Source organism: Molothrus ater, chromosome 21 (genome assembly GCF_012460135.2).
Source record: "Molothrus ater isolate BHLD 08-10-18 breed brown headed cowbird chromosome 21, BPBGC_Mater_1.1, whole genome shotgun sequence".
Taxonomy (NCBI): Eukaryota; Metazoa; Chordata; class Aves; order Passeriformes; family Icteridae; genus Molothrus; species Molothrus ater.
The window spans coordinates 1,343,659-1,367,966 of NC_050498.2; the positions used below are offsets into that span (position 1 = coordinate 1,343,659).

Below are 24,308 nucleotides of genomic sequence, written 5' to 3' on the forward strand. Positions count from 1 at the left end.
CTGCCCATGAGAAAACACCAAGAAGGTGTGAGACTATTGTGCTAAGGAGACAACAGTATGGAACCCCTGCAATAACATGACAACATCAGATCATCACAGTTTCTTGTAATGCCTGAGCTGCAGCAACTCTGGATTTAGAAATTATTTTGCAGGTAATGCAAGTGGAGCTAAGACACAAGCCCAGGGAGCAGCACTGGCAGAGCACAGCAGCCCTCAGCACCTGAGTGAGTGAGGGGTGGTCACAAACCCACAGGGACAGGAACATCAGCTCTTAGGGCACCAAGGATGCATTTCCATGGCTGGTGTGACCATGGTCACTCTGATCCAGATGCACATCAGCCAGCCTGGCCCAGTGGAAAGTGTCCCTGCCCACAGCTGGGGGACCCCAGGGCTGAGGGGCTTTAGGTCCCTTTGTCCCAAACCCCCCTGTGATGATTCTGTGACACAATGACTTCACCCCAAGAGCAATGGCCAGGGACAGCCCTGGCCTTGCAGACACTGTTCTGCAGAGTCAGGTCCCCCCCTAGGGTGGCACCTGACCCCAGTCAGACACAGGTTATCACTAAGAGAGCCCATTTTACAGAGAACTGGCCGCAGAGCCCACACCCACCCAGGCCGTGTCCATTGGATGGCACACACATGACTCCCTGTGTCACCTGGCTGCCAAACCAGGAGCAAATACACCTCACCACCCGCCTGCTGCTCCAACCCGTCCCCTGGGGCATCCCCAGATCTGCAGAGCCCTTGGGCAATTCCCCACAGGGATGTTCAAGTGCTCTGAACGTGACCCTTTAAGGCTCCAAAGCGAGGCGCCTGCTCCCCCTTATTTAAGTGAGGCAACCTAGCAGATTTCCCACAAGGTGAAGCCAAGATGAGCATTCCCAAAATCCCAAAAGTGTGAAGGGTGTATCCTCCCCAGAGCCTCCAATGCCAGGCTGGTCAGACACAGGAGATCCTTGTGGGACAAGCGGTGCTCGCTTGTCACTGACAGATTTTATGAAAATCCTTTTGCTAGGATTTTTCTCCTGAGAAGCCTCAGAAAAGAAATGTAAACAATAATTATCTGATGGCTGTGGGATGTGGTCTGGAGGTTGCTTACCAACAGATGCATCTTTGATTGGTTCCATGTGGATTGTTTTTACTTAATGACCAATCACAGCCAGCTGTGTCAAGGCTGTGAGCAGTCACAGGTTTTTATTACTCATTCCTTTCTAGCTTTCTGATGTCTCCATTCTCTTTAGTATAGTTTTAGTATATCATTTTCTTTTCATATAATATATATGATAAAATAATAAATCAGCCTTCTGAAACACGGAGTCAAGGTTCCCATCTCCTCCCTCATCCTGGGGACCATCAGACACCACCACACTCACTCAGCTCCACGCTCTCTGTCTCTGTCAGGTGAGTGTCAGGAGAGGGCTCAGCCAGGGGAGCTGACACAGACACTTGGAGATTATATAAATAAATAAAGAGCCCACTTCCAGCCCCACTCACTCCCCCTCTCCCTTTAAGTAGGTCACTCTGCCTGCTATGGAAATCAGCTCATCTTCAAAGCAGGTTTGCTCATCTCCTTATCTCCTTAATGTAAGGAAAGTGCAGAGCATTGTCAGAGCAAAGGGTGATTTCAGACTAATTTAATTTATTTCTGTCACAGGTATAAATATGAAAGTGTCCGTACTTGTGAGGAAAACCAACCTGAGGCACAGAAATGAAGGACAGCTGGAAGGTGCCTGCCCTCCAGGTAGTTCTGAATGTGGCCCACAGCTACAAACCCTGACAGGTAACACAATGCAAATGGAATACAAAGGCTCTTCGTGACCTAGCAAGGGGAAGAAAGAAGAAAAAAAAAATCTCTTGAATTAGACTGAAAAAGCTCAAGGGACTCACATGAGAGGAGCCCAGCTTACATCAATTTCAGCCTGAAAATTAGGCCCTACCTTTTTATTACGTTAGCCTAGCACAGAGCATTCCAATTGGTACTGGAAATTACCAAAGCTCAGGAGCAAAGCCTGATCCAAACCCTGCTGAAAGCCCCTCAAAGAGCAGAGCTTACCCCTGCAATGATGGAACCTGAGTTCCTTGAGTTTTCCCAGCCTCCCCACACAAAGGGATGCAGGCAGGGCCCTCTCCTCAGACAAATGTACAGGTTGGGCTGCAGGCTTTGAAACCCTAGCAGTGCTTTCACAGAATGCTGGAATGGTTTGGGCTGGAGGGGACCTTCAAGCTCATCCCATCCCACCCCCTCCATGGCAGGGCCACCTCCCACTGTCCCAGGCTGCTCCCAGCCTGTCCAGCCTGGCCTTGGCACTGCCAGGGATCAGGGGCAGCCCCAGCTGCTCTGGGCACCCTGTGCCAGGGCCTGCCCACCCTCCCAGGGAACAATTCCTCATTCCCAACATCCCATCCATCCCTGCCCTCTGGCAGTGGGAGCCATTCCCTGTGTCCTGTCCCTCCATCCCTTGTCCCCAGTCCCTCTCCAGCTCTCCTGGAGCCCCTTCAGGCCCTGGCAGGGGCTCTGAGCTCTCCCTGGAGCCTTCTCCTCTCCAGGTGAGCAGCCCCAGCTCTCTAGCCTGGCCCCACAGAACAGGCAATATTCAAGGAACAAGGAAATTCCTGAGCTGTGCCCATGCACTCACAGAACATGTTCCTGCTGCTCCCAATTCCAGCCCTGGTCACTGAACAGGTGACAAGGTGACAAGGGACACCTGGGGAGCCAAGCTCTGTCCAAGGCTGGCACCCCAGGCTGCTCCTGCCCAGCTCCTTTTGGGAAGCTCTGGGGGCCTGGCAGGACTGAGCGTGCAGAGTGCAGGAAATGCAACCAAAGGAAGGAAAAGGAATCCCAGTGCTCACAGGAGGCAAATACTGGAAAGGTTTTATGTAGTGACATCTAAAAAAGAAGTCAAAGAAAATGAACCACAAAAATTTCATTATTACTTGAATGTCCCTATCAGCAATTTTGTTATAAAAAATAAACTAAAAATCAGCATTTTAAAGCTCAAGTTAAAAGGAAGTTCCTTAGACTGGAAAAGCTTTTGCCTTATGCACCTCTGAAGATAATCTTCTGACACAGCACATGAGCAAACTTCTCCTGACTCCCAATTTTGCAACTTCAGCCTGTTCTTTTGCTCCATTGATCCAGGCAGAAGATTCCTGGATCAGCTTTTTTTCCCCCCTCCCCAACTTCTTGAGTTTCAGTTCTTAAGGCTTTAAGCCAAGGCTCAGCATGGAGGTGTGAGATCTGCCAAGGACAGAGCAGGCAAGAAGGGGAAAATCTCTCTTCCTGTTCTAATACTTTTGGAAGAGGGAGGGGTGAGGGGGGCTGCAGGTCAGGTCCTGCCTCCAAGAGCAGCAGCATTTTGCCCTCTAGACAGCAGGAAGGGAGCCTGGAGCTAAAAGCAGCAGGAAATAAGCCCAGTTCAAGGTTCCCACAGCAGGTGTGTGCAGGATCACACCCAACACTCAGCACGAGGACAGGCAGCACATCCCACCCTGCCACCAGAGCCCCTTCTGCCAAGTCAAGGAATGATTTCACAGGATGTCAGGTGCAGAGAGTACTCCAAGTTTTCACTCACACTCAAGCTTCCTTAGGAGTTTAAGGTTTTAGTTCAAGATTTGAGTCCACCCAAGCCCAAAGCTCTGCCCTGGGCCAAGGCTCATAAGCCCTGTTACTACCTGGGCACACCTGTCAAAAACTAAATTAAAAAAAAAAACCATAATTGCAACAGGCCTAGAGGGTTCTGAATTTGGAAAGAGCATGATTAATATTAATGTGTATGATTTCATAGTAGGCAGAAATACAGAAAATAGACAGCACTGTGCCTTAAGCCTCAGAATCAACTGGGATTTTGGCAGCACATGCTGCAGAAGACAGTAGCAGCTGTCAAGTCACAGCTGGAGTTGCCTCTAGTGAAGGTGATTGAGAAATGGGATTAAGAAAAAAACCAACACAAGTAAAACACAAGGTAAGATAACATACAAAGGGAGCAGGCAGCTGAGCTAACAGGCTTGCCTTGCTTGCAGAGCATCCCAATAATTCTGAGTTGCTCATTTCCTTCTTCCTTCAAGTACAGTCCCAGCCTAACTCACACTTCATGAGTGGGGTTTTTTAACCACTTCTGAGGCGTTCTCAGCTCTGTGCAGGGAGGCCACTCACACAAAAAGGGCTGTGGTGGGGTGACCCTGGCTGGGCACCCTGGGCCCACCAAGCCCCTCTGTCACTGCCCTGCTCAGCTGGGCAGGGCACACAGGACACAGGGAAAGGCTCTGCCTGGGATAAGGGCAGGGAGGGGTCCCTCACCAGCTGCTGCCATGGGCAAACAGACCCAGCTGGGGGAAATCAGTTCCATTTACCCAACACATCACATCAGAGGAGGAAACTGAGAAAGAAACCCAAATCTTAAAACACCTTCTCCAAACCCCTCCTTTCTTCCCAGGCTCATCTTCACTCCTGATTTGTTCTCCCTCCTCCCCAGAGGCTCAGGGGGATGGGAATGGGGCTGTGGTCACTCCATCACACATTGTCCCCCCTGCTCCTTCCTCCAGAGGCCTTGGACTCCTCATCCTCTGCCCCTGCTCCAGCCTGGGGTCCCTCCCAGGGGAGAGTTCTCCAGGAGCTGCCCCAGTGTGGGTCCCTTTATCCATGGGCTCAGTCCCTCAGGAGCTGCCCCAGTGTGGGTTCCTTTATCCATGGGCTGAGTCCCTCAGGAGCTGCCCCAGTGTGGATCCCATTTCCCATGGGCTCAGTCCCTCAGGAGCTGCCCCAGTGTGGATCCCATTTCCCATGGGCTCAGTCCCTCAGGAGCTGCCCCAGTGAGGATCCCATTTCCCATGGGCTCAGTCCCTCAGGAGCTGCCCCAGTGTGGATCCCATTTCCCATGGGCTCAGTCCCTCAGGAGCTGCCCCGGTGTGGATCCCATTTCCCATGGGCTCAGTCCCTCAGGAGCTGCCCCGGTGTGGATCCCATTTCCCATGGGCTCAGTCCCTCAGGAGCTGCCCCAGTGTGGATCCCATTTCCCATGGGCTCAGTCCCTCAGGAGCTGCCCCAGTGTGGATCCCATTTCCCATGGGCTCAGTCCCTCAGGAGCTGCCCCGGTGTGGATCCCATTTCCCATGGGGTCCCGGGTCCTTGCAGCAAACCTGTTCCAGGTGGGCTCCTCTCTCCATGGATCCCCAGGCCCTGCCAGGACCCTGCTCCAGCAGGGGCTCCCATGGGGTCAGAGCCTCTCCAGCCCCCCCTGCTGTGCCCTGGGCTCTCCTGGCCCTGCAGGGGGATCTCTGCTCCCCCTGGATCTCCCTGGGAGCCGCTGGCTGCTGCTGCTGCTCCCCTGCACACGGAGGAAGCTCCCAGCAGCTCCCCACAGACGCCACCCCTGCAGCCCAGACCTTGCCCTGCAAACCAAAGGTCAGTGTCCTCACAACATCTGTGGGGCCCTAAATGAGGTCACCTGTCCCATCCCACTGTCCCTTGGAGCAGCAGAATGGGCCATGAACGAACCACTCTGATTTTTTCATTCCCACAGCCTCCTTGAGAAGCTGCTGCCCAGGCTGTGACCTCTCAAACAGACACATTTCCCCTGTAATAAACCTGCCAGAAAATCCCAAGGATTTAAAACCACAAACAAACACAGCAATACATCCCAAATCACACAGGGCCCCAAAGCAGCCACCCCTGGGCACACCCTTGCTGACTCACAGGAGTTTACACCACAAAACAATGCTCACAGAAAGCTTCTGTGTTCTCCAGCACAGCTCCTCTTCTAGTTCTGCTTCCACTGGAGGCCTGGACATCAAAAACTTCCTAATTAAGAACAGTCTGAGGTGAGCGCTTCCTGCCAGCCTCCAAAAATCACCAATAATACACAATACTTCTTTAAAAAAAAAGTCACCAGCAGTTAGCTTGAAACGAAAACAGCTGCAGCATTTAAAACATCTACTGCAAATGCAAACTACTTCAGAACATCATAATTAGTAAATGGCAAATATTAGGAGTTATGGGGAAAGAGATCGTTAAACCAGACTTTAATAGCCCAGCATCTCTTCCATTCCACGTGAAAACCCAGTCAGCACACACTTGCAGCATTAAACCCCCATTAAGAAACAAACTGCTTCATTTCTGGAGTTGTAAAAACAAAGGTTAAATATCTGCTTCAGCACAAACCCTGTAATTTTTCCACAGCAACTGTATTGTTTTGCTTTGCACAGCTAATAATACCTGCCCTGCTTTGCACCCACTCATCTCCTGAGCGAGGCTCACACTGGAATCACCAAACCAGAACAAACTTCAGCGACTACATTTGCCACTAAGGCTTCTGGAAGCCCCTCTCCTTTTAGTTATACTTCATATACACAAAGTAGTGAGTTGAAAAGACACTTCTTTTGTGGCAAGCCCTTCTTCCACTGCTTGTAACAAAATAAGCAGCTGCACACATTCAAATATTCCTGAAGCAAAGCAGAGATGCCCCAGGACTGCTGCTCCTTGGACACCCTGTCCCATTCCTCAATCCCAAAGGTCCCCACCCATCTCAGCCTCCTCATCCAGATCCTTCTCTGCTCCCATGATTTCTCAGCCCCATTTTTTTTTTGAGCTGCCAGTTCAACCACTCCACTCATTGTCCCTTTATAGCCACTTTTCCCTCCATGAGGACAATGGTGCCTGTTCTTGGTACATGGAACAGGGGATGGGCACAGCCCCGAGGCTGCCAGAGCTCCAGGAGCCCCCAGGGATGCTCAGGCTGGGATTATTGGGGTGTCTGGGCAGGGCCAGGATGATCCCTGAGGATCCCTTCCAGCTCAGGACATTCTGTGATTCTTCTCACTCATCCTTCCCAGAAGCATGTGGACCACTTTGATGTCATTAAAGACAAACATGATCTTGACAATATCCTGACAATATCCAGCCATCTCAGTCTAACTGGAAAAAAATATAAACAAATTAAAGCAGTTTCTCATGCTGGAAAAGTCTGGGTAGCCTCAGAATAAAATGATACCAGAAATGTCTCCACCCAGGTCTGTAGCTTTGGAGTAAATAGGGATATCCAAATCAAATTTCTTTGGAATTTCTGGAATCGGAGCTGGGTGTTTCTGGATATGCAGAGCTGGACATTCAGGGGAATTCCAGGATTTTCCAAACAGCTGCACAAAGAGCATAAATTATGCTGAAGACCTCCAATGTGATGTCTAAGTTTTATTCCTTCCTGTTCTCTGTCCCCACTGCAGCCTGGCTGGCAGCCCTAATTTGCAAGGTCTGGTGCTGCTCTCAGATCAAACAGACAGCATCAGTAGGAAGGAAAATTCATGGATGGGACACAGCATTACTTAGTACTTGGAAGTTGAGCAACTTACTAGGAAAAGACTGGTGAAAGTGTAAAATCCCATTTTACTGCCTAGCCCCTTTCATGTCTGTCAGAACAGCGATTAAACTCCCCCAGAAAGTCAGTATTGATTCAGTGCTTGATCCAAAGGCAAATCAAGCCAAAATGACCTGACCCCACAACTCTTCCCATGTCAGACACTGCAAAAGGCAGGAACTACCTCCAGACACTTCTGACAGGAGGTTTGAGGGGTGTCTGCCCCTCCATAAATCACCTGCATGATGCACCTCACTCACTGTCCCCTCCCAACAGCTCTGAGCAAACAGCCCCACGTGTGAGCCATTCCCCTTCGTGCCAGAGAGAGCAGCCCCCTCAGCCCACAGGGTAAATAAATCATTTATTACTCCTGACACTGAAGGTTTGTTCCTGACTTCCACCTGAGGGGCCTGAAAACCAGACAGGGTCCAGCCTGTCACTTCATCCAAAGAGCCCCTGTCTCACCAGCAGCACCTGCTCCCCCAAACTGAAATTCTGGCTCCCCCAGCTTCCCACTACCAGGGTCCCTCTGTGTGTCCCTTCAATAATTGCTTTATGAATTGTTGGGGTGTCCTGTGCAGGGCCATGGGCTGGGCTGGATGATCCCTGTGGGCCCCTTCCAGCTCAGGATATTTTATGACTCTATTATTTCATTTTCTAACTTACCTTCCCTTCACCGTAATCATCATGCAATTAATAAAGATTTAAACTAAGAGGAGTTTGGAATCCAAAAGTGACAGGGAATTAACACAACTTTAGGTCTAATTCTCCCTCCACCCAAACATTCTGCATGATTTGTATTAAGTGGTTTGGGAACAGCCTGTTTCTCACTGGTTTATAGCACCAAATATCAGGGACAGGAACCAGTCAGGACCACGGGGCAAGGTCACAGCCCAAGGGAGGGGGAATCACTTCATCCAGGCTCCAGCCCAGCCCTTGGAACGGATGCCCAGAGCTGCCCCTGCCCAGGAGGCACAACTTCTGCCCTGGGCAGTGCCCAGCTCTGAGCAGGCTGCCCAGGGAGGGGCTGGAGTCTCCCTCAGCGGGGATCCTGCAGAGCCCTGTGCACACAATGCTGTGCCCTGTGCTCTGGGATGGCCCTGCCTGAGCAGGGAGGTGCCACCAGGGACCCTCTGGGCCCCCTCCCAGCCTGAACCACTCTGTGGGATTCCCTAAGGAGGAAGAAGCACACCCAGCACCTTTCCTGCCTCACTTTTGCTGTTCCCACCTCTTTGATGCCAGTTCCAAGTATCTTCAAATAACCAAAACTCATCTGCAAGGTTTTCTTTGTTCTCCTATCATTCCTCACATAAAAATCTCATCTCTTCCTGTCCTTGAGACATCCCTTCAGTACTACATAAGGAAACATAAATCCCTAAGTTACATATTTTTCTAATATTATTCTGTGTGATGGGTGGAGCACAAAACATCACAGTTAAAACTGAGCCCCAAACCTTTCCTGCTGGGTCCTGCTGCCCTCAGTGATGACACCAGTCCCTCCTGATGACAAGAGCAACAACTTTCAGCAAACTGAAATCCCACATTTTGGTGTTTGGGCTACACTTAGCAAAGGGTAAGGCACGATGTGGTTTACACCAGGATAATGGTTATTACTGTTATTGTCTTGTCAGTGTAAAGAGGAAATACTGCAATAAAATCCAGCAGAACAGGGGGTTTATGTTCCCTGATATTTAAAGCATTCAGTGTTCCAGCCCACCTCTCTGAAGGCAGCAAATACTAAAAACACACAAAGGTCAACAAAAATTTAAAATCCAATAATGAAATATAAGCAAGCTTTAAAATTCATTAAATGGCTTTTCACTTCTTTATTCTCCTCCTCTGCTTTGTGTTTGTAAAGTGTGATCAAGCAACTGCTTTGGAAGAATTAGCAGTAATTTGGTGCAAACGTGAGTGCCCTCATGATTCCATTTAAAGTGTAATATAGGCAAAGACCCAAAAAGAGATTCTAATTGTTATTTAAAAATTAACCTTCTCATTTTACCTTTATGCTCTGAGAACAGGCACAACCGTGGCAGGCCATTACCCTGCCCAAAATACTGCATAAACTAATGAAGATTAAAACTAAGGTTAAGTAAATTGTGACAACCAGCAGGTAAGAAACCTTGCATGGCTCTCTGAGGCTCTGCAGCTCGAGGAAACACCCAGAATAACTCAGCTGGGGCTCTGCTGGTGTCTGTTAATCCACTGCTGATTTCTCCCTTGTAATGGCTTTCTGCTTTCTGTGTCAGCACTTAGACACAAAGGAACAGCAATCTGCATTTCCAGGCCCACCAACACAGAAAGGCCCTGCTGTTCCATAGAGGAGAAGGAGCAAAGGAACTCCTGTATCCCTTTTGGGTGCTGGGGAATGCAGGCAGAGGGATCAAGGATGCCCAGAGGCAGCACATGGCAGAGCCCAGCTCTTCTCAGCCTGAGCCTTCCCCTTCCAGAGCCACGGAGGTGCTGGGGTCACTCACACCTCAAACCACGGGAAATGACCCAAGACAAAGGGCTTTAAACTGACAAAGGGCAGGGTTCCATGGGATATTGGGAGGGAATTCTTCAGCTTACCCAGAGCAGCTGGGGCTGCCCCTGGATCCCTGGCAGTGCCCAAGGCCAGGCCTGGACAGGGCTGGGAGCAGCCTGGGACAGTGGGAGGTGTCCCTGCCATGGCAGGGCTGGCACTGGGTGGGCTTTGAGGTCCCTCCAACCCAGCCCAGTCTGTGATTCTAAGTCATTTCCACTTGCACATAATAAGGGCACTAAAGGGGAGAGGGACCAAGGATTCCCCTTCCCTCCTTCCTTCCTGATCATCCCATGCTGACACATCACACTGGTGTTTTTACTGCTCTGGAATTGAATCCCCCTGTGCACCACAGCACTCCAGCGGTGAGGGAAGATGTGCTGACTGACTGTGTGTGACACGGCCCCAGAGCTCCAGAGATCTCTCATTTTCCCTGTCAGCAGGAAGAATGGTGCTCCTGCACAGCAGCTTGGGTCACAGAGCCCAGGGGGATCCCTTTTTTTAACAAATCCATTAAAGCAGAGTTCTCGGATTACTGCCACAGCAGAGAGCCGGTGATGCTGTCAGTGTTTCCTGTTCCAAGGCAGAACAAGTGCTGGGACATGGCAGACAGCCCTTGGCATGGCTCTCTGGGGTATCAGGGATCAGAGGGACTCTCAGGGAGGAATCCCTGGGAGGGCAGGATCACAGAACTGGGATTCATTACACAGCGAGCGCCGAGTATCAGATTTTAAAAAGGGAAACGCAAACTGTGATTTTTATCCAACTCACCGGGAATTTTCTTCCTTTTTCAGGCAACTTTGCATCTCCCCAAGGACCCAAGCAGCAGAGCCCTGAGCTGCACCCAGAGCAGGCTGTGATGGCTCAGCACAGCCCTCTCCTCACAGTTTTACGTCTCATTGCATCATTCCTGCATTATTTTTAGATAACCGTCAGGGGATGTCAGAATGTGGGTCGATAGCTATTAGATTTATAGGCAGAAATAGCAAGGCTTGTAGCTATAAGGTGTAAAGCATTCAACAATTTCTAGAACAAATCTGACCATGGGGACTGGGGGCTGGAAAATACAGTTGCTTGTACTCCCAGAACTGTTTAGGAAAAATAATCTCTGTGCTGCTCTGATACATTTCTGAGTTGAATCACTGCTGTTGACTCACAGGAGGGTCAATACTCCGAGTATTCAGCTTGAACAGCCCTTTGCAGACTTTGATAAGGACATCTTACCAAAAATAAGCCTCTCTTTTAAATGTAATCTATCAGCATGCAGAATGCCCTCAGCTACACCCCATAGCTCAGGCGTGTCTGAGGAGCTGGGAAGTGGCAGCCTGCCAGCAACATCTGGAGCAGATGTTCCATTTTAGGCAAAGATTAGTGGTGTGAATCACAAAATTAGTAAAACCTCCTTGGTTACCTGAGCAGGCTCATTTCCCTTTGCTGTTGTTAACAGGTGGGTTTCTCACAGGCTGCATTTTCTGATCAGCAACACTCGTGCTCTCTGCCAGGAGAGGATAAGGAGGCAGAATGGCCTGGAATGGACCAGAAGATTCCCCAATATCCAGGCACATGGACAGCACATGCCTGAAGCCAACTTCATCCATTGCTCCTGCCTGGTCAAGAGGGGAGATCTCCAAGACAGCAAGCACAGGACTGCTCCCAGCAATTCCTGCTGCCTTCCCAAAGGGCTTGGGGTATCCAGGATGCTTTGGGAACCCAGCAGAGAGAACACCATGGGCAGAGTCCTGCCCTCTGGAGTGGCAGCTGGAAGCCTCCAGGCACTGAAACATCTCTACATGCCCATGCTTCTTCATAGAAATCCAATTCCAAGTGTCTTTCCCTGGAGACACAATAGGACACTCCTGATCCAGACTGAGGCTCACAAGCAGGACTATTATTCACATAATTACAGCACCTTGCTGGGTGTTTTGTATCCCTGGGGAGATATTTCTCATAGCTGCACAACTAAACAGGCAGCGTAAATCTAACGTACCTTTGTGAATTCTACCAGCCAGGGAAGATTGTTTCTCCATTCAGGGAGGCCTGAATTAATATGCAAAACTAAAACACCACTGTATTCTGGTCACTGCTGTTGCATCCCATGAATCCTGCGTTGTCTCTGCACGACAAATGTGCTACTGGCTTATTACTCATGCATTGTCAATGTCAGGGAATATTTGGATCATGATGCCAAACAACCATCAAACCCCCAAATTATCTATCAGCTCCTTGTCAGATGGGTTGCAAACTAAATGTCACATTAATGTCTGAGCTTCCAGATGCTTCCAAATGTCTCTCTTAAGCTTCACCTTTTAACTCTATTATTTCTCTAAGAACTACTTCCTTTATTCATTCCTTGATCAGTATCAAACCCAATTCTCAGGAACCTGCTAAGAATAATTTACAGGCAGCAGCTCTCAGGTGCCTTGAGCCTGTGCAGACCTCTCTCCTGCTGTGAGAAAGTTTAGGCTGAGAACTTCTAAAAGCAGGTACTGAATGCATAATTTTCATTATTCCTAATAAAGAATATGGAAACCAAATCTGTTTGGTGTTGTATTTTCTGGGACCCCGTCTCTGGAAGGAAGGAATGATGAATCTGACTCCAGGTTCTTAGAAGGTTAATTTATTATTTTATGATCTATATTATATTAAAGAATGCTATACTAAACTGTACTAAAGAATAGAGAAAGGATACAGACAGAAGGCTAAAAGATACTAATGAAAACTCGTGACTCTTTCTCCAGAGTCTGACACAGCTTGGCCCTGATTGGCCAATAAGTAAAAACAATTCCCATGAAACCAATGAAACAATCACCTGTTGGCTAAACAATGTCCAAACACATTCTAAAGCAGCAAAACACAGGAGAAGCAAATGAGACAATATTGTTTTCATTTTTCTCTGAGGCTTCTCAGCTTCCCAGGAGAAACTCCTGGGCAAAGAGATTTTTCAGAAAATATGACGGTGACAGTTTGGTGTATCCTAAATGTTAAAGTGGCAATTTTCATCAAGTTGCTATATAATATGTAAAGGCCATCCTATATAATACAGTTATTTTCTACTTCAGAAACATCCTGGCAGTGGGACAGACAGGAAAGCAGCATCCCAGCTGCTGTGTGACATCCATCAGTTAACACAGCAGCTACATCCCCATCGTGCTATCCCTTATCTCCACATCATCATTTCTTATATCAAAGGATTGCACTCACCAAGGCTCTGCTCATAAAAAGAACTATTTTAGCTCAACAACATCATTAAAGTTTGGGCCCTACTGCCTACTAACAGCTTTTCCCTCCTCTCAGTTATTTACACTTAGTTATTTATCTTAATCAGGGAATTTCTTAGCATTTAAGTTAATATATTACCTACCTGTTAAAAACTCAATATTACCAGTCTGTGGGTGTAAGTGCTATTACATTCGCCTAAATGCTGATAAAACCACTTTTAGTCTGCCTTATTTACATATATAATTTCTATACTCAGTGGTTAGCTAAGTTTGTAATGTGTTTGGAGGATGATAAGTGTTAGAGCAGATAAGCACTATCTTATCCTTATGGGAAGCAAATCCACATATCTCCAAAGTGTTTTAAGTTAATTAAGTGCCACTTTACAAGGATAGCAACACCGTGCTGAGGGCTGTGGTTCAGTGTCGGCCTCCATGTCCATATGCAACCCTCCCAAAGTTAATTTCCTAATTGGATAAGCAGATGAGAGCACAGCCAGAACACAGGAGGCTGCTGGCATGCACTTGGCCATACCTCAGCATGTTCACATTATTCCATGTGCAAAAGCACAGATGCAGGCTGCTTTAAAAAATGAACACAGGCTTATTTCACCCCCAAGGAATGTAAAGTTCCTTTTCAACATTAACATTCGGTAAATGCAGCAGTTTAATCTGTGCATTTCTTTAGCACAGGGGAAGAAGCCCTCTCTGTTCACCCTTTTCTGGCCAGCTTCACTTCAGCACTCCTCCATCACTGCTCTCTTTTACAACAATTTGCAAATAGCTGTAAGTCTCCCTGATCTTATACATCAAGTTGGACAGGGCTTGGAGCACTCTGGGATGGTGGAAGGTGTTCCTGCCCATGGCAGAGGACTGGAACTGGATGGTCTTTAGGGTGCCTTCCAACCCAACCATTCTGTGATTCTACGACCTGTTGAAAGACCACAAAATAAAATTTAACAGAAGAGCTCTGGATGAGTCAGCCATGCCCTTCTGTTCTCTGTCCTACCAGTATTTAGCTTGAAGTTCACACTTTGGTACTATTTTTCCACACTGCCAGGTAGATGCCACATGGTTCCTGTCACATTGGCTTCCAGGCAGCCAAGCACTTCTTGGAGTCAGCAGCTGCTGTGAATCCACCCCTATCCACCAGTACCCCAGAGAGGGAGGTTCCAGCCTTCACACTGCTTGGAGGCTTTCATCCAAGAGCCAGACCTCTGCTGGCCACAGAGGCTGGAAGTGGCTGCCTGGGAGGTTCCTCAGGTGCCCAGTGGGCAGCACAAGTTGCCTGCTCCCACCTTTTCCAGATGCTCAGACAGGGCAGGTCCAGGGGATGGCTGTACCCAGGGTTGACTGAGAGCTCTCTCCCACCTGCAATCCCTATTTTCCAATGGCAGCACCATTTTCTGACCCATCCCACTGACAGGGTCTCACAGTAGCTTTGGACACTGGAAACAAACACAGCTTTCCTCAAGCCATGTCACTCACCCTCCAGCCACTGGGATGTTCAAAGCTTGGAGCACCTTTGCTGTCTCTGGCTCCTACAAATGCCCAATTTCTCAGATTCCCCGTAGTCATCAATGGGTTCCTGCATTAACCCCAGAGGAATGGGGTGAGCTAATGGGATGACTTTGCCCAGTACTTCCCAGGAAGCAGCACGTGGTTCCTGAAAATTCAGCATGGTTCCATGCTGAGTGCTGCCTTCTGAGTCTCTGCTCCCTTCATCCCCTCACCTGGTCACACAGCACAGAAACCCTCTCTTTGTAAACACAAACTGAAAAGTTCATTTGTGCAAATCTCCATAAAGTTGGAAATAAGCTGGATCACAATTTGTACTCATGTAAATGTCAGCACATAAAAAAACAGGCTTGGATCAAAAAGACAAGTTGTAGTTAACACCCAGAGTAAAATATACACATTCCTTTCTGACCTTCATTAGCTTTCTCTGGACATCTGCTGGACAAGAGAATCCATCCATAAAAGAGACTGCAGAAATTAAATATCCCCTGAGCTCCCAGATCAGTGCCTACACATACCAAGCCCTCCATTCCAAAGGGCACCCTCAGACCTCTGTGTGTGGGAGCCATCAATTAGATCAGCAAAGAGCAACCCCACACAACCTGTGCAATGAGTTCAAGAGCAATAATCAACTTTTAGAAAGAGCAAAACAAATGTACAGATTGGGTCACCTTTGGGACAGCTCTTCTTGCTCAGAGAGGAGTGAGAGGGAGCCTGGTGTTATTTCCAGAACAGCATGGCAGAGAAGAATCATTCAGACAGAAGGATTATATCAAATCCCTCCTTTCCCAGAGCCAAAGCAGTGATGTTTACCTTGTTTTTATGGCCAACCTTTACAGAGATAAATAAATATACACACATAAAACATGAGGGCTGCTGTACCACCGAGAGCTGTTATTTCCAATATGCTTTACACTACATGACTCAAAAACCAAACCCACAGCAATGCTATGATCAGATTGGTGATTGCTCATTTTATCTGTACAGAATGGAGCTTTTGAAGACATTCAGGTTTTTAAAGATGGCTTCAACTCCCACTGAAATCCATCCAAGTCCTATAATGCAGGAGAAATCCATAGCTGGCTGCACACAGAGTGGGTTGTAGCTTCTCTCTTTGGCCAAACGCTTCCCAGTGCTCTGTGAGGTGCAGGTTCTAAACTTGCAGCCCTATATATAATATTTTTGTCTTAGGATGAAATATTTAGCTGGGTGTGTGTGTTGTGTCCCCATCTGTCAGAGCTGGGGCAGTTCTCTGCTGTTCATGGGCAGTTTTCTTGATCTCTCCCCCAGCCAATCCTCCCTGCAGGAGATCTCTGCTGTCCATGGCCACTGAGTGTCCCTGCAGGGCTGATCCAATTCCAGCATCCCATGGAGAGATGCTGCGCCCAGGGCAGGAGCCAAGCATTCCTACCTGGATCCAATGGGAGCCTGGCACAGCACAGCAGCCTTTGCCCAGTGCATTGCCAGAGGAGCAGCTTCTGCTGCCCTGCATGGCCAGAGGGAGCCCAGGCCCATCTGCAGCAGCCCTGGAGCTGCAGAGGAAAACTCCCCCCTTGTGCAGGATCCCTGCTCCAGCAGAGCCACAGCTGGCACTGCAGGAGGGCTGAGCCCCCATGGGATGGGGCTGTGCCACCCCCTGACACACAGGGTCAGGTTGTGTTCTGACTCTGGCAGTGGTTTTTTTTGTTGTTTGTACTATTACATTTCTATTTTTAGTTTCCCTAATAAAGAACTGCTATTCCTACTCCCACATGTTTGCCTGAGGGCCGCTTAATTTCAAAATTATAATAATTCAGAGGGAGGGGGTTTACATTTTCCATTTCAAAGGAGGCTCCTGCCTTCCTTAGCAGACACCTGTCTTTTCAAACCAAGACAACTTTATTCCATGATTTTGTAGTTGCTAAACCACAGGTCAGATTTCAAGTGAAACATGACCTTTGAGAACCAAAAGAGAATTCTCATCTCTCAGTGTGTCATTGTGCAGGGAGCTTGGCCCAGGGCTGAAGTGGGGTTTGAGAGGCACCAGCACAAAACTGCCCACACAAAAATCAAAGAGAAGTGGTGAGCTCCTATTTGCACACTTCCAGCAGGCAGGAGATTTTAGGTGTTCCTCAAGAGCCGAGGATGAACACTTATCCAGGCACAGAAAATTCCTGTCGGGAAAGCCACTCCAGCGGCTCCTGATCCTCAGTCCCAGGGGCTGTCCCAGTGCCCCTGACTGTTCCCTTTCAGTGCTGCTGGGTGGGGATGGCCCCCCCACATCTCGCTGTAAACCCCAGCCCTGCTGAAGCACAGCCCAGAGCCACCCCTCAGAGCAATGAGCTTCTCTCCAAACCACACGTACCAAATATACACTTGACCCAAAGTTACATAAGCACCATGCCAGAGCTATTTTTTAGGCAGACTGATCAGCGCTGCTATAAATCACCCCAGGATGCAGAAGCCAGACAAGATGTCACATTTATGTGCTCAGCTTTCTGCCTGCCCTGAGAAAACGTTTGTGATATGCCAACATATCTATTCCCTCTCTGCCTCCCCTGGTGTGTAGGTGCATGACTGCTGCTCAGCACTGAGCAGGCTCCAGACAGCGCTGCCCGTGCCCACAGCAGCCTGGGGACAGCACTGAGCTGTCCCTGCCCCTGCAGCTCCTCTCACCGGCCCAAGGCACCACAGGGCAGGGCAGAGTGGGGAGCCCCAGGTTAACCCCCAGAGAAGGGCAGTAAGGGATCACCCCAGCTCACCCTATGTCTGCAGGGATGGCAGACTGCTGCATGATCACTTGTCCTATCCTAGTTCAATGTCCTGGAATAAGAGCTCTTATCTTGAGCTGCAGTTACTGCCCAAAACCTGCCTAAGTCCTCCTGGAAACTTCTGCCCTAGCAGGATCCAGGAGCAGGCAATTTCACATTTTGATTGCAAATAACATTCAACTTCCTACCTTATTCCTCATTATTCTCATGCTTCTCCTTTGTTTATCACTCACCAGTGCCGCTTCAGCATCTCACAGTGCCAGGCACGGGCAGGACAGGTTTCTCATGCAAGTGTATCCAGGAGGAATGTCAGTAACACTTTCCTCCTCAGCTGAGTGCTCCAGTGCTGTCCCCAAAGCCACTGCCCGAGCCAAGTGCTCCGGGAAAGCCACGCTGCATCCCTGCACCTGCCTCTCCTCCTGGGTGCACAGTGACACCAGCCAGAGCTCAGGCTCAGCACCGACACACAGCACACACCAGCTCCTGCTTCAGCACAGCACAGAATGGGGCACGAGCTCCACATTCCAAACTCGGAGAGGGAATCACACCGACACTGCCAGAAACACCAACTCTGCTCATTCCAACACACAGAAACTTGCAGGGATTAAAGCTACAAAGATTGGAAGCAATAAGCAAGACCCTTGATTGAAATTACACCCCCAGTTGTGAATCTGTGGGGAACAACTTTAAAAAAATCAGCTTCCACAGTGAGTGTTTTAATTAGATATCTCACCTAGATTTCTTACATCTTTACAATGTGTTTATCCTGCACAGCATCTTTAAAACTCCCTTTCTACATCTCTGAACTACTGAACCTGGTGAGATTTTAATAGAAATCCCTTTTCTGTGCTATAAAGGGAAGCATTACTTGAGATTTTAATTAGCAGTTGTCAGTGCTGAGCCATAGGAAATACTGGATAGTTTGCTTAACTTCTTAGGGAAAGTGTCTTTTGCTTTCTGACCTTCTGCACTCAAATGATGCAACACACTTGAGCCATTTGAAAACTCCTTTTCCGAGCCCAGCTCTGCGGGAGTAAAAGCCATTCCCTCGATCAATACACCCTGCGCTGCTCCAACCCGTGCTCACCCGCCGCACACCCGGCTCGTTTGATGCAGAAATCGTGCTGCTGTCATTTACTGACCGCCGCTATAAATCTGAAAGGCAGCATTCTGTTATTACCATTTCCTTCCATCCTGTGCAAGGTACCCCGAGCTTTAGGCACACACGAAACTTAGAAATCAGATGCTAAATCGATTCAGTCTGTTGACACTCCGTTTGCACAACAACAGAGGAGAGAGCAGGGGTCCGTCATGCAAACTTCAGGCAAGGCGGGCACCTGCTCCGAGCCTCCATTCACCATCACCGACCCTACCCCGAAGGCATTAAAGAGCAGAAGAACTGTTCCTACCATTCAGCTGCCTGTAAACGATGTCTTCTAGGAGCGAGAGCCTCTTCAGCACTGCATCCTGGATGGAGCTGATGCCGTGGGCTGTCAAGTTGGCCACTTCTGCCCTGGGATGGATGTCATGGTAGGAGTCGCCGCTCTTGGTCGTGATGGGTCTGCACTTGGCCAGGAAGAGGACGAAGCCAGCCACGGCGATCAGGTTTAACACCAGCAGGACTTTGACTCTCCTCAAAGAAGCCATCAAACTTCCCGAGGGGCCCCGCCAGCCGCCGCGCTGCCGGCAGGGCTATGGGAGCGGGCCGGCGGCCGCCCGCCGCTGCGCGCACATCGCGGGGAGCGCGCCCCGGCCGCCTGGGCTGGGCTGGCCGCACGACGGCGGCGGCGAGCGGAGCGGGAGGGCTGGCGAGCAGCGGCACCGCTCGCCCAGGCGCGGCGAGCCCGCTCGGGACTATGACCCCGCAGAGGAGGCGCGGCCGGGGCCGCCCGCCCCGCTCCGCCCGCCGCGCTGCCGCCGCCGCCGCCGCAACTTCATGCCCCGCGCAGGGCGGCCGCGCCGGGGCTGCGGAGCCGCCGCGGGGCCGAGGAGCCCTGCGGCAGCGCCGGCATCAGCGCCGGCATCAACGCCCGGCCCCCGCCCGCCTCCCGCCTCCGCCGGCCCGCGGGGGGAGCGGGGCCGCTGCTGCGCGGCGCGGGCCGAGCCGGCGCCCCCTGCGCGGGCGGAGCGGGGCCGGGGGCGGGCGGGGGCGCGGGGCGCCCGCCCCTCACGGCGCCCGGGGAGGGGGCGGCACGGCGGCCGCGGCGGAGCCCCCGCCCCGCGCAGGGCCGGCGGCTGCGGCAGAGCCCCCGCGCAGCGCCCGCGCCTGCGGAGAGCGGCCCGGCCCCGCCACAGCCCGGCATGGCGGCCCGAGCGCGGCGCAGGGCCCGGGGGCTGCGGAGGGGCCGAGCGGGCAGCGCGGCCCGGAATCGGCCCCCGGCCCTGAGGGATGGGGAGCGCCGCGGCCGGGCGGGGATGGGGAGCGCGGAGTGCCGGGGCGCCCGGGCCGTGAGGGGGATGCGGGTGCGGGCTGCCATGGCCGTGAGGGGATGAGGAGCGCTGGGTGTCGGGGCCGTGAGGGGATGAGGAGTTCTGGGAACCGGGGCCGTGAGGGGATGAAGAGCACTGGGTGCCGGCCCTGTGCGGGGTGAGGAGCACTGGATGCCGGGATCTGAGGGGATGAGGAGCGCTCGGTGCCGGTGCTGTGAGGAGATGGAGAGCGCTCGGTGCCGGTGCTCTGAGGAGATGGAGAGCGCTGGGTGCCGGCCCTGTGCGGGATGGGGAGTCCTCGGTGCCGGCCCTGTGCGGGGATGAGCAGCAATGGGTGCCGGCCCTGTGCGGGATAAGGAGCCCTCGGTGCCGGCCCCGTGCGGGATAAGGAGCCCTCGGTGCCGGCCCTGTGCGGGATGGGGAGCGCTCGGTGCCGGCCCTGTGCGGCATAAGGAACCCTCGGTGCCGGCCCTGTGCGGGATAAGGAGCCCTCGGTGCCGGCCCTGTGCGGGATAAGGAGCCCTCGGTGCCGGCCCTGTGCGGGATAAGGAGCCCTCGGTGCCGGCCCTGTGCGGGATGGGGAGCGCTCGGTGCCGGCCCTGTGCGGGATAAGGAGCCCTCGGTGCCGGCCCTGTGCGGGATGGGGAGCGCGGGGCTGGAGCGGGCGGAGATGGGGCCGGTCGCGGTAGCGCGCTCGGGCCGCTCGGTGTCACAGAAAGTTTGAGCCCCCGGGGCGGTGCGTGGCCCTCTCCTGGACTCTGTTCCCCACTTTCCCAGATGGAAGCTTTGTCGTCTCCCTCGGAGCGCTGGCTTTCCCTGGCCGGCACGGAATGACAAAGGAAGCATCCTGCTTCCTCAGGCTCCTCCAGTGCCGGAGCGAGGGAATGACTTCAGAGCTGTCACGGCTGTCGCTAGCAAGGATCACCTGCACCTCAAACCCTGACATGAAGTAAAGTGCTAAACATCATAAACTACAGTTCACATCCAATATTTTAATGCCAGAATGCTGAATCTTCTCATAGGGCACAGCCACTACTGAACAACCCCAGTAACCCTGTTTTCCGAGCTTTATCCATATGCCACAGTTAAGCCTGCTTTTCAGAAAGATGGCACCAACAAGCATTAGAAATTCAAACAACCTTGAGCCGTTGTATCCTACAAGGCAACTTTTCAAAAGGTAAGAATAACCCCTCTCCTCTTCAAGCCATAATTAAAAAAGAAAAAAAAAAAACACCAACAAAAGATCAATGCCGTGGAAACAAACCTAAAATTGGCTTGGAGGGTTTGGAGTTTTAATTCAGTCCTAGCTGCACATGAAGTCTTTTATGGCTTGTATGTTCAGACCCAGGATCCTGCTATAAACCTGGAGCAGAGACAGGCACATAACTCATAGTCAGACCTAAAATACTGTGGTCAGTCCATCATCCACACTCAGGTTCATTATAAGAGGGTGAAAATGTGAATGATTTGTGTGGGATAGAGCTAGAAATACCTCACAAATTGCTGAAAACCAGCTTTTGGCAGCCACTGAGGGGAAGCTGGTTTGGGGGTTCTATAGGGGTGTTTTGGCACACAGTAAACAGAAGGTTTGTTTCCAAAGCTGACAACTGAGATTTTTCTTCTCTATAAATAAAAACACTTTTTATTAAACAAATAAACAAACACCACCCCAACTTGGCAGAGTAGTTTACCAAAAAGGGAAACCACATGGCTTTAACTGTCAGAAGCAGAAATATTTGTGCAAACAGAAAAATACCTGCTGCTTATTCTGAAGCAGTCTGGGATAAAGAACCATTCCTGTTGTCCTCATTACCACTGCTCCCACTGAAGTCAGGCTGGTGTATTACACAGAAGCAGCAAGATCTATTTTAATTATAAACCAGTTTGGAAAAAGCTGGATTTAAAGGCTTTTGGCACATGGCTGTTACAGATGATCCCAATGGGAAAAAAATAATCTTAGGATCTTAAAAAAGAGAATGAAAGAATTTGAAGCAGCTCCTTGCTGAAGGAGAAGTCGAGCATTTTTGCCACCACTTCCCCTAAGAAAGGAGCAGAATTAAATCCCCAAAAAACAGGAGGGAGGGAGAAAGCCACAAGTCCCCTTAGGGTGACAGATGGCTACAGGGCACCTGGCACCCCTGAGCGTGTGGTCCTGGGGAGGACAGCACAGCAGGAGAAAATAAAGATGGCCAAAAAATGCAAGGAAAAAAGCTCTGTGTGGGAAATAACATGAGAGCTAAAAAGTCAGAATACACATGTGGCAAGAGCCCCCCTGCCCTGTCTGGGAAGATGAACTTGTAAAAGCTCCTTGGGTTTCTGTTGCTGCTGCTGTTCTTTTATTCTGGGGAGAGGAAAGCAGCAGACTTTGAAGCTGTGCTGACAATGATCCCGTCACCTGGGACTGTCCCCAGCCCAGCTGCAGCTCCTCCAGGACAGCTGGCCCTGCTGCTGACCTCAGGGGCAGCTGGGCAGTGCTTCCCTCTGCAGACCTGCTAAGGGACCCAGCCTGAGGAAAAGCTGATCCCCCTTTCTGCACTGGTTTGCAGCAGCCCATGTTCCACAGGCCCCTTCTGCCGTGCTGCTCTCAGCAGCAGCAACTTTCTCTTCATTTCTTTCACTTGGGGGAAAGAGTTCTTTCAGTTTTGTTCAATTGTACTCCAGTCCCTTCTGGCCTGAGGAGACCAAGCAAACCCCAGAGTGTTCTGTTCACACCAAGCATCACGTTCCCTTCAGTGTGTCCTGAGAACCACCCTCAGCATGTTCTGAAGGAGGCTCGGCTCTCTGGGACTGCCAAGGAGCCAAGTGCCACCTGTGTCACCAGAGCTGCAGAATTACCCGCAAACACATCCCTCTGTACCTCCCCTGCAGTGACAAGGGAGAGCAGAATGCTTCAGACAGCAGCAAAACATCAAAGAGTTCAGAGAATCACAGAATCCTCAAGGTTGGGAAAGACCTCCAAGATCATCCTTCACCAAGCCAGCCCCAGCACCCTGTTCAGCACTAACCCCTGTCCCCAGGGGCCTCAGCCACATGTTTTTGGAACACTTCCAGGGCTGGTGACTCCACCCTGCTGTGGGCAGCCTGTGCTGGGCCCTGACTGCCCTCTCAGTGAGGAAATTTAACTTTCCCTGGCACGACCTGGGGCTCTTTCCTGTCACCCTGCCCTGAAGATGGACACCCTCAGGACATGGCTGTAGGAGACCAGGAAAAGTCATGCTTTGTGGCATTCCAAGGCCTGAGAGCAGCTTCCCCACCTGTATTTCCTTTGAGCTTTGCACCCCCAGAACACTAAATTTAAACAGCAAATACAAAATGGTTGCTTGAAAAGGTCTGTCAAGACTCCACTCTCCAAATCAGGGTTCAACCAAGTATCAACCTTGTATGAGCTATCAGTCTCCACTGGAGAGTTTGAAGGTTTTTTCCTTCAATTTTTTATCTTTTTTTTTTCCGCTTTCATTACATTCCTACCAAGAAAAAAATTGCTTGAAACATTGTTACTAAATAGAGAAGAAGAACTAAAGTGTATGTATCAGTATCGGGCAGAGGAGATCAGTTCGCATGTCTAATAGAAAAATTCTATTTTTGCCCATTCCAGTGGAGTTCTGTGAACAGCACACACACACACTTTTCAAGTGCTAGCCAAAATAATTACTTCTCTCCTTCTGTGGGGGGAAAAAATCCACTAAATCATGAATATTCAATGGATTGGTTAATGACATAGTAATGCTTTAGCTGAAATCTTTGCTCCTTAAAATACAGCCAACACGAGCTGCCAGTTAGAAGAAGAATTAAAAATACAAAAATAACTTGATCTGCAGAAGCTATCACCCCCCAATTGCTTCAGGAGAGTGTGATGGTAGCATGATACCATGACAGATCTGGGGCAGACTGTCTTCACAATCTGGGAGATGTAAAACAGGCAGGAAGAAATAGTTTCTGTTACTCACTGGAGCTTCTGCCAGTGCTAGGGGTTCTCCAGGGCAAAGGTGCCTTCCCCAGCACCAGCTGGGTGCCCACCCAGATGATCCCAGGGTGCATCCACTCACATTTCCAGCCTTGCACCACCAGCTCAAAGGAAGGGGGGGTAAAAAAAGTTTGGGTCTATTAGCTAAATTTCTTTGAATTGCTTAAATGAGTCTTTCCATAACCAAATCCCTGTATGGAAACAGTGATCTGAAAAACAAAACAAACAAAACAAAATGAAACAAAACAAAACACCAAAAAAAACCCACAACACCACAAACAAAAAAACTCCAAACAGCCAAACAAAAACCTGCAGAAAAGGTTCAATTTAAAGCCAATTTTATTTCCTCAAAGCCTGAGAGTTCTGGCTGGAGTGCTCTGAGTGCAACTGGGTTATTTCTTTGCTTTCAGGTGGTGCTTGGGAGTTGCATCTTCCCTTTTTTCTCTCAGACTCTCAAGAATTCCTGATTATTCAGCCTCAATGTTGTTGATTTGCCACCAAAACCACCTCTGAGAAAGCCACATGTTCATCAGGTAGATGAATTTAAGCCTCTGTGTTGCC

General features: G+C 50.3%; 1 protein-coding gene across 1 annotated transcript in view; it reads right to left on the minus strand.

Annotated features, from left to right (window-relative positions):
* The window catches only part of GALNT17 (polypeptide N-acetylgalactosaminyltransferase 17), a 253,854-nt gene extending 234,655 nt beyond the window's left edge, over positions 1-19,199 (minus strand). Inside the window, exon 1 of the mRNA XM_036394943.2 lies at positions 18,763-19,199. Coding sequence (XP_036250836.1) covers positions 18,763-19,000 — 238 coding nt within the window. The 5' untranslated portion in view covers positions 19,001-19,199. The remainder of the gene's footprint in view (positions 1-18,762) is intronic.
* Between the last annotated feature and the right edge of the window lie 5,109 nt (positions 19,200-24,308).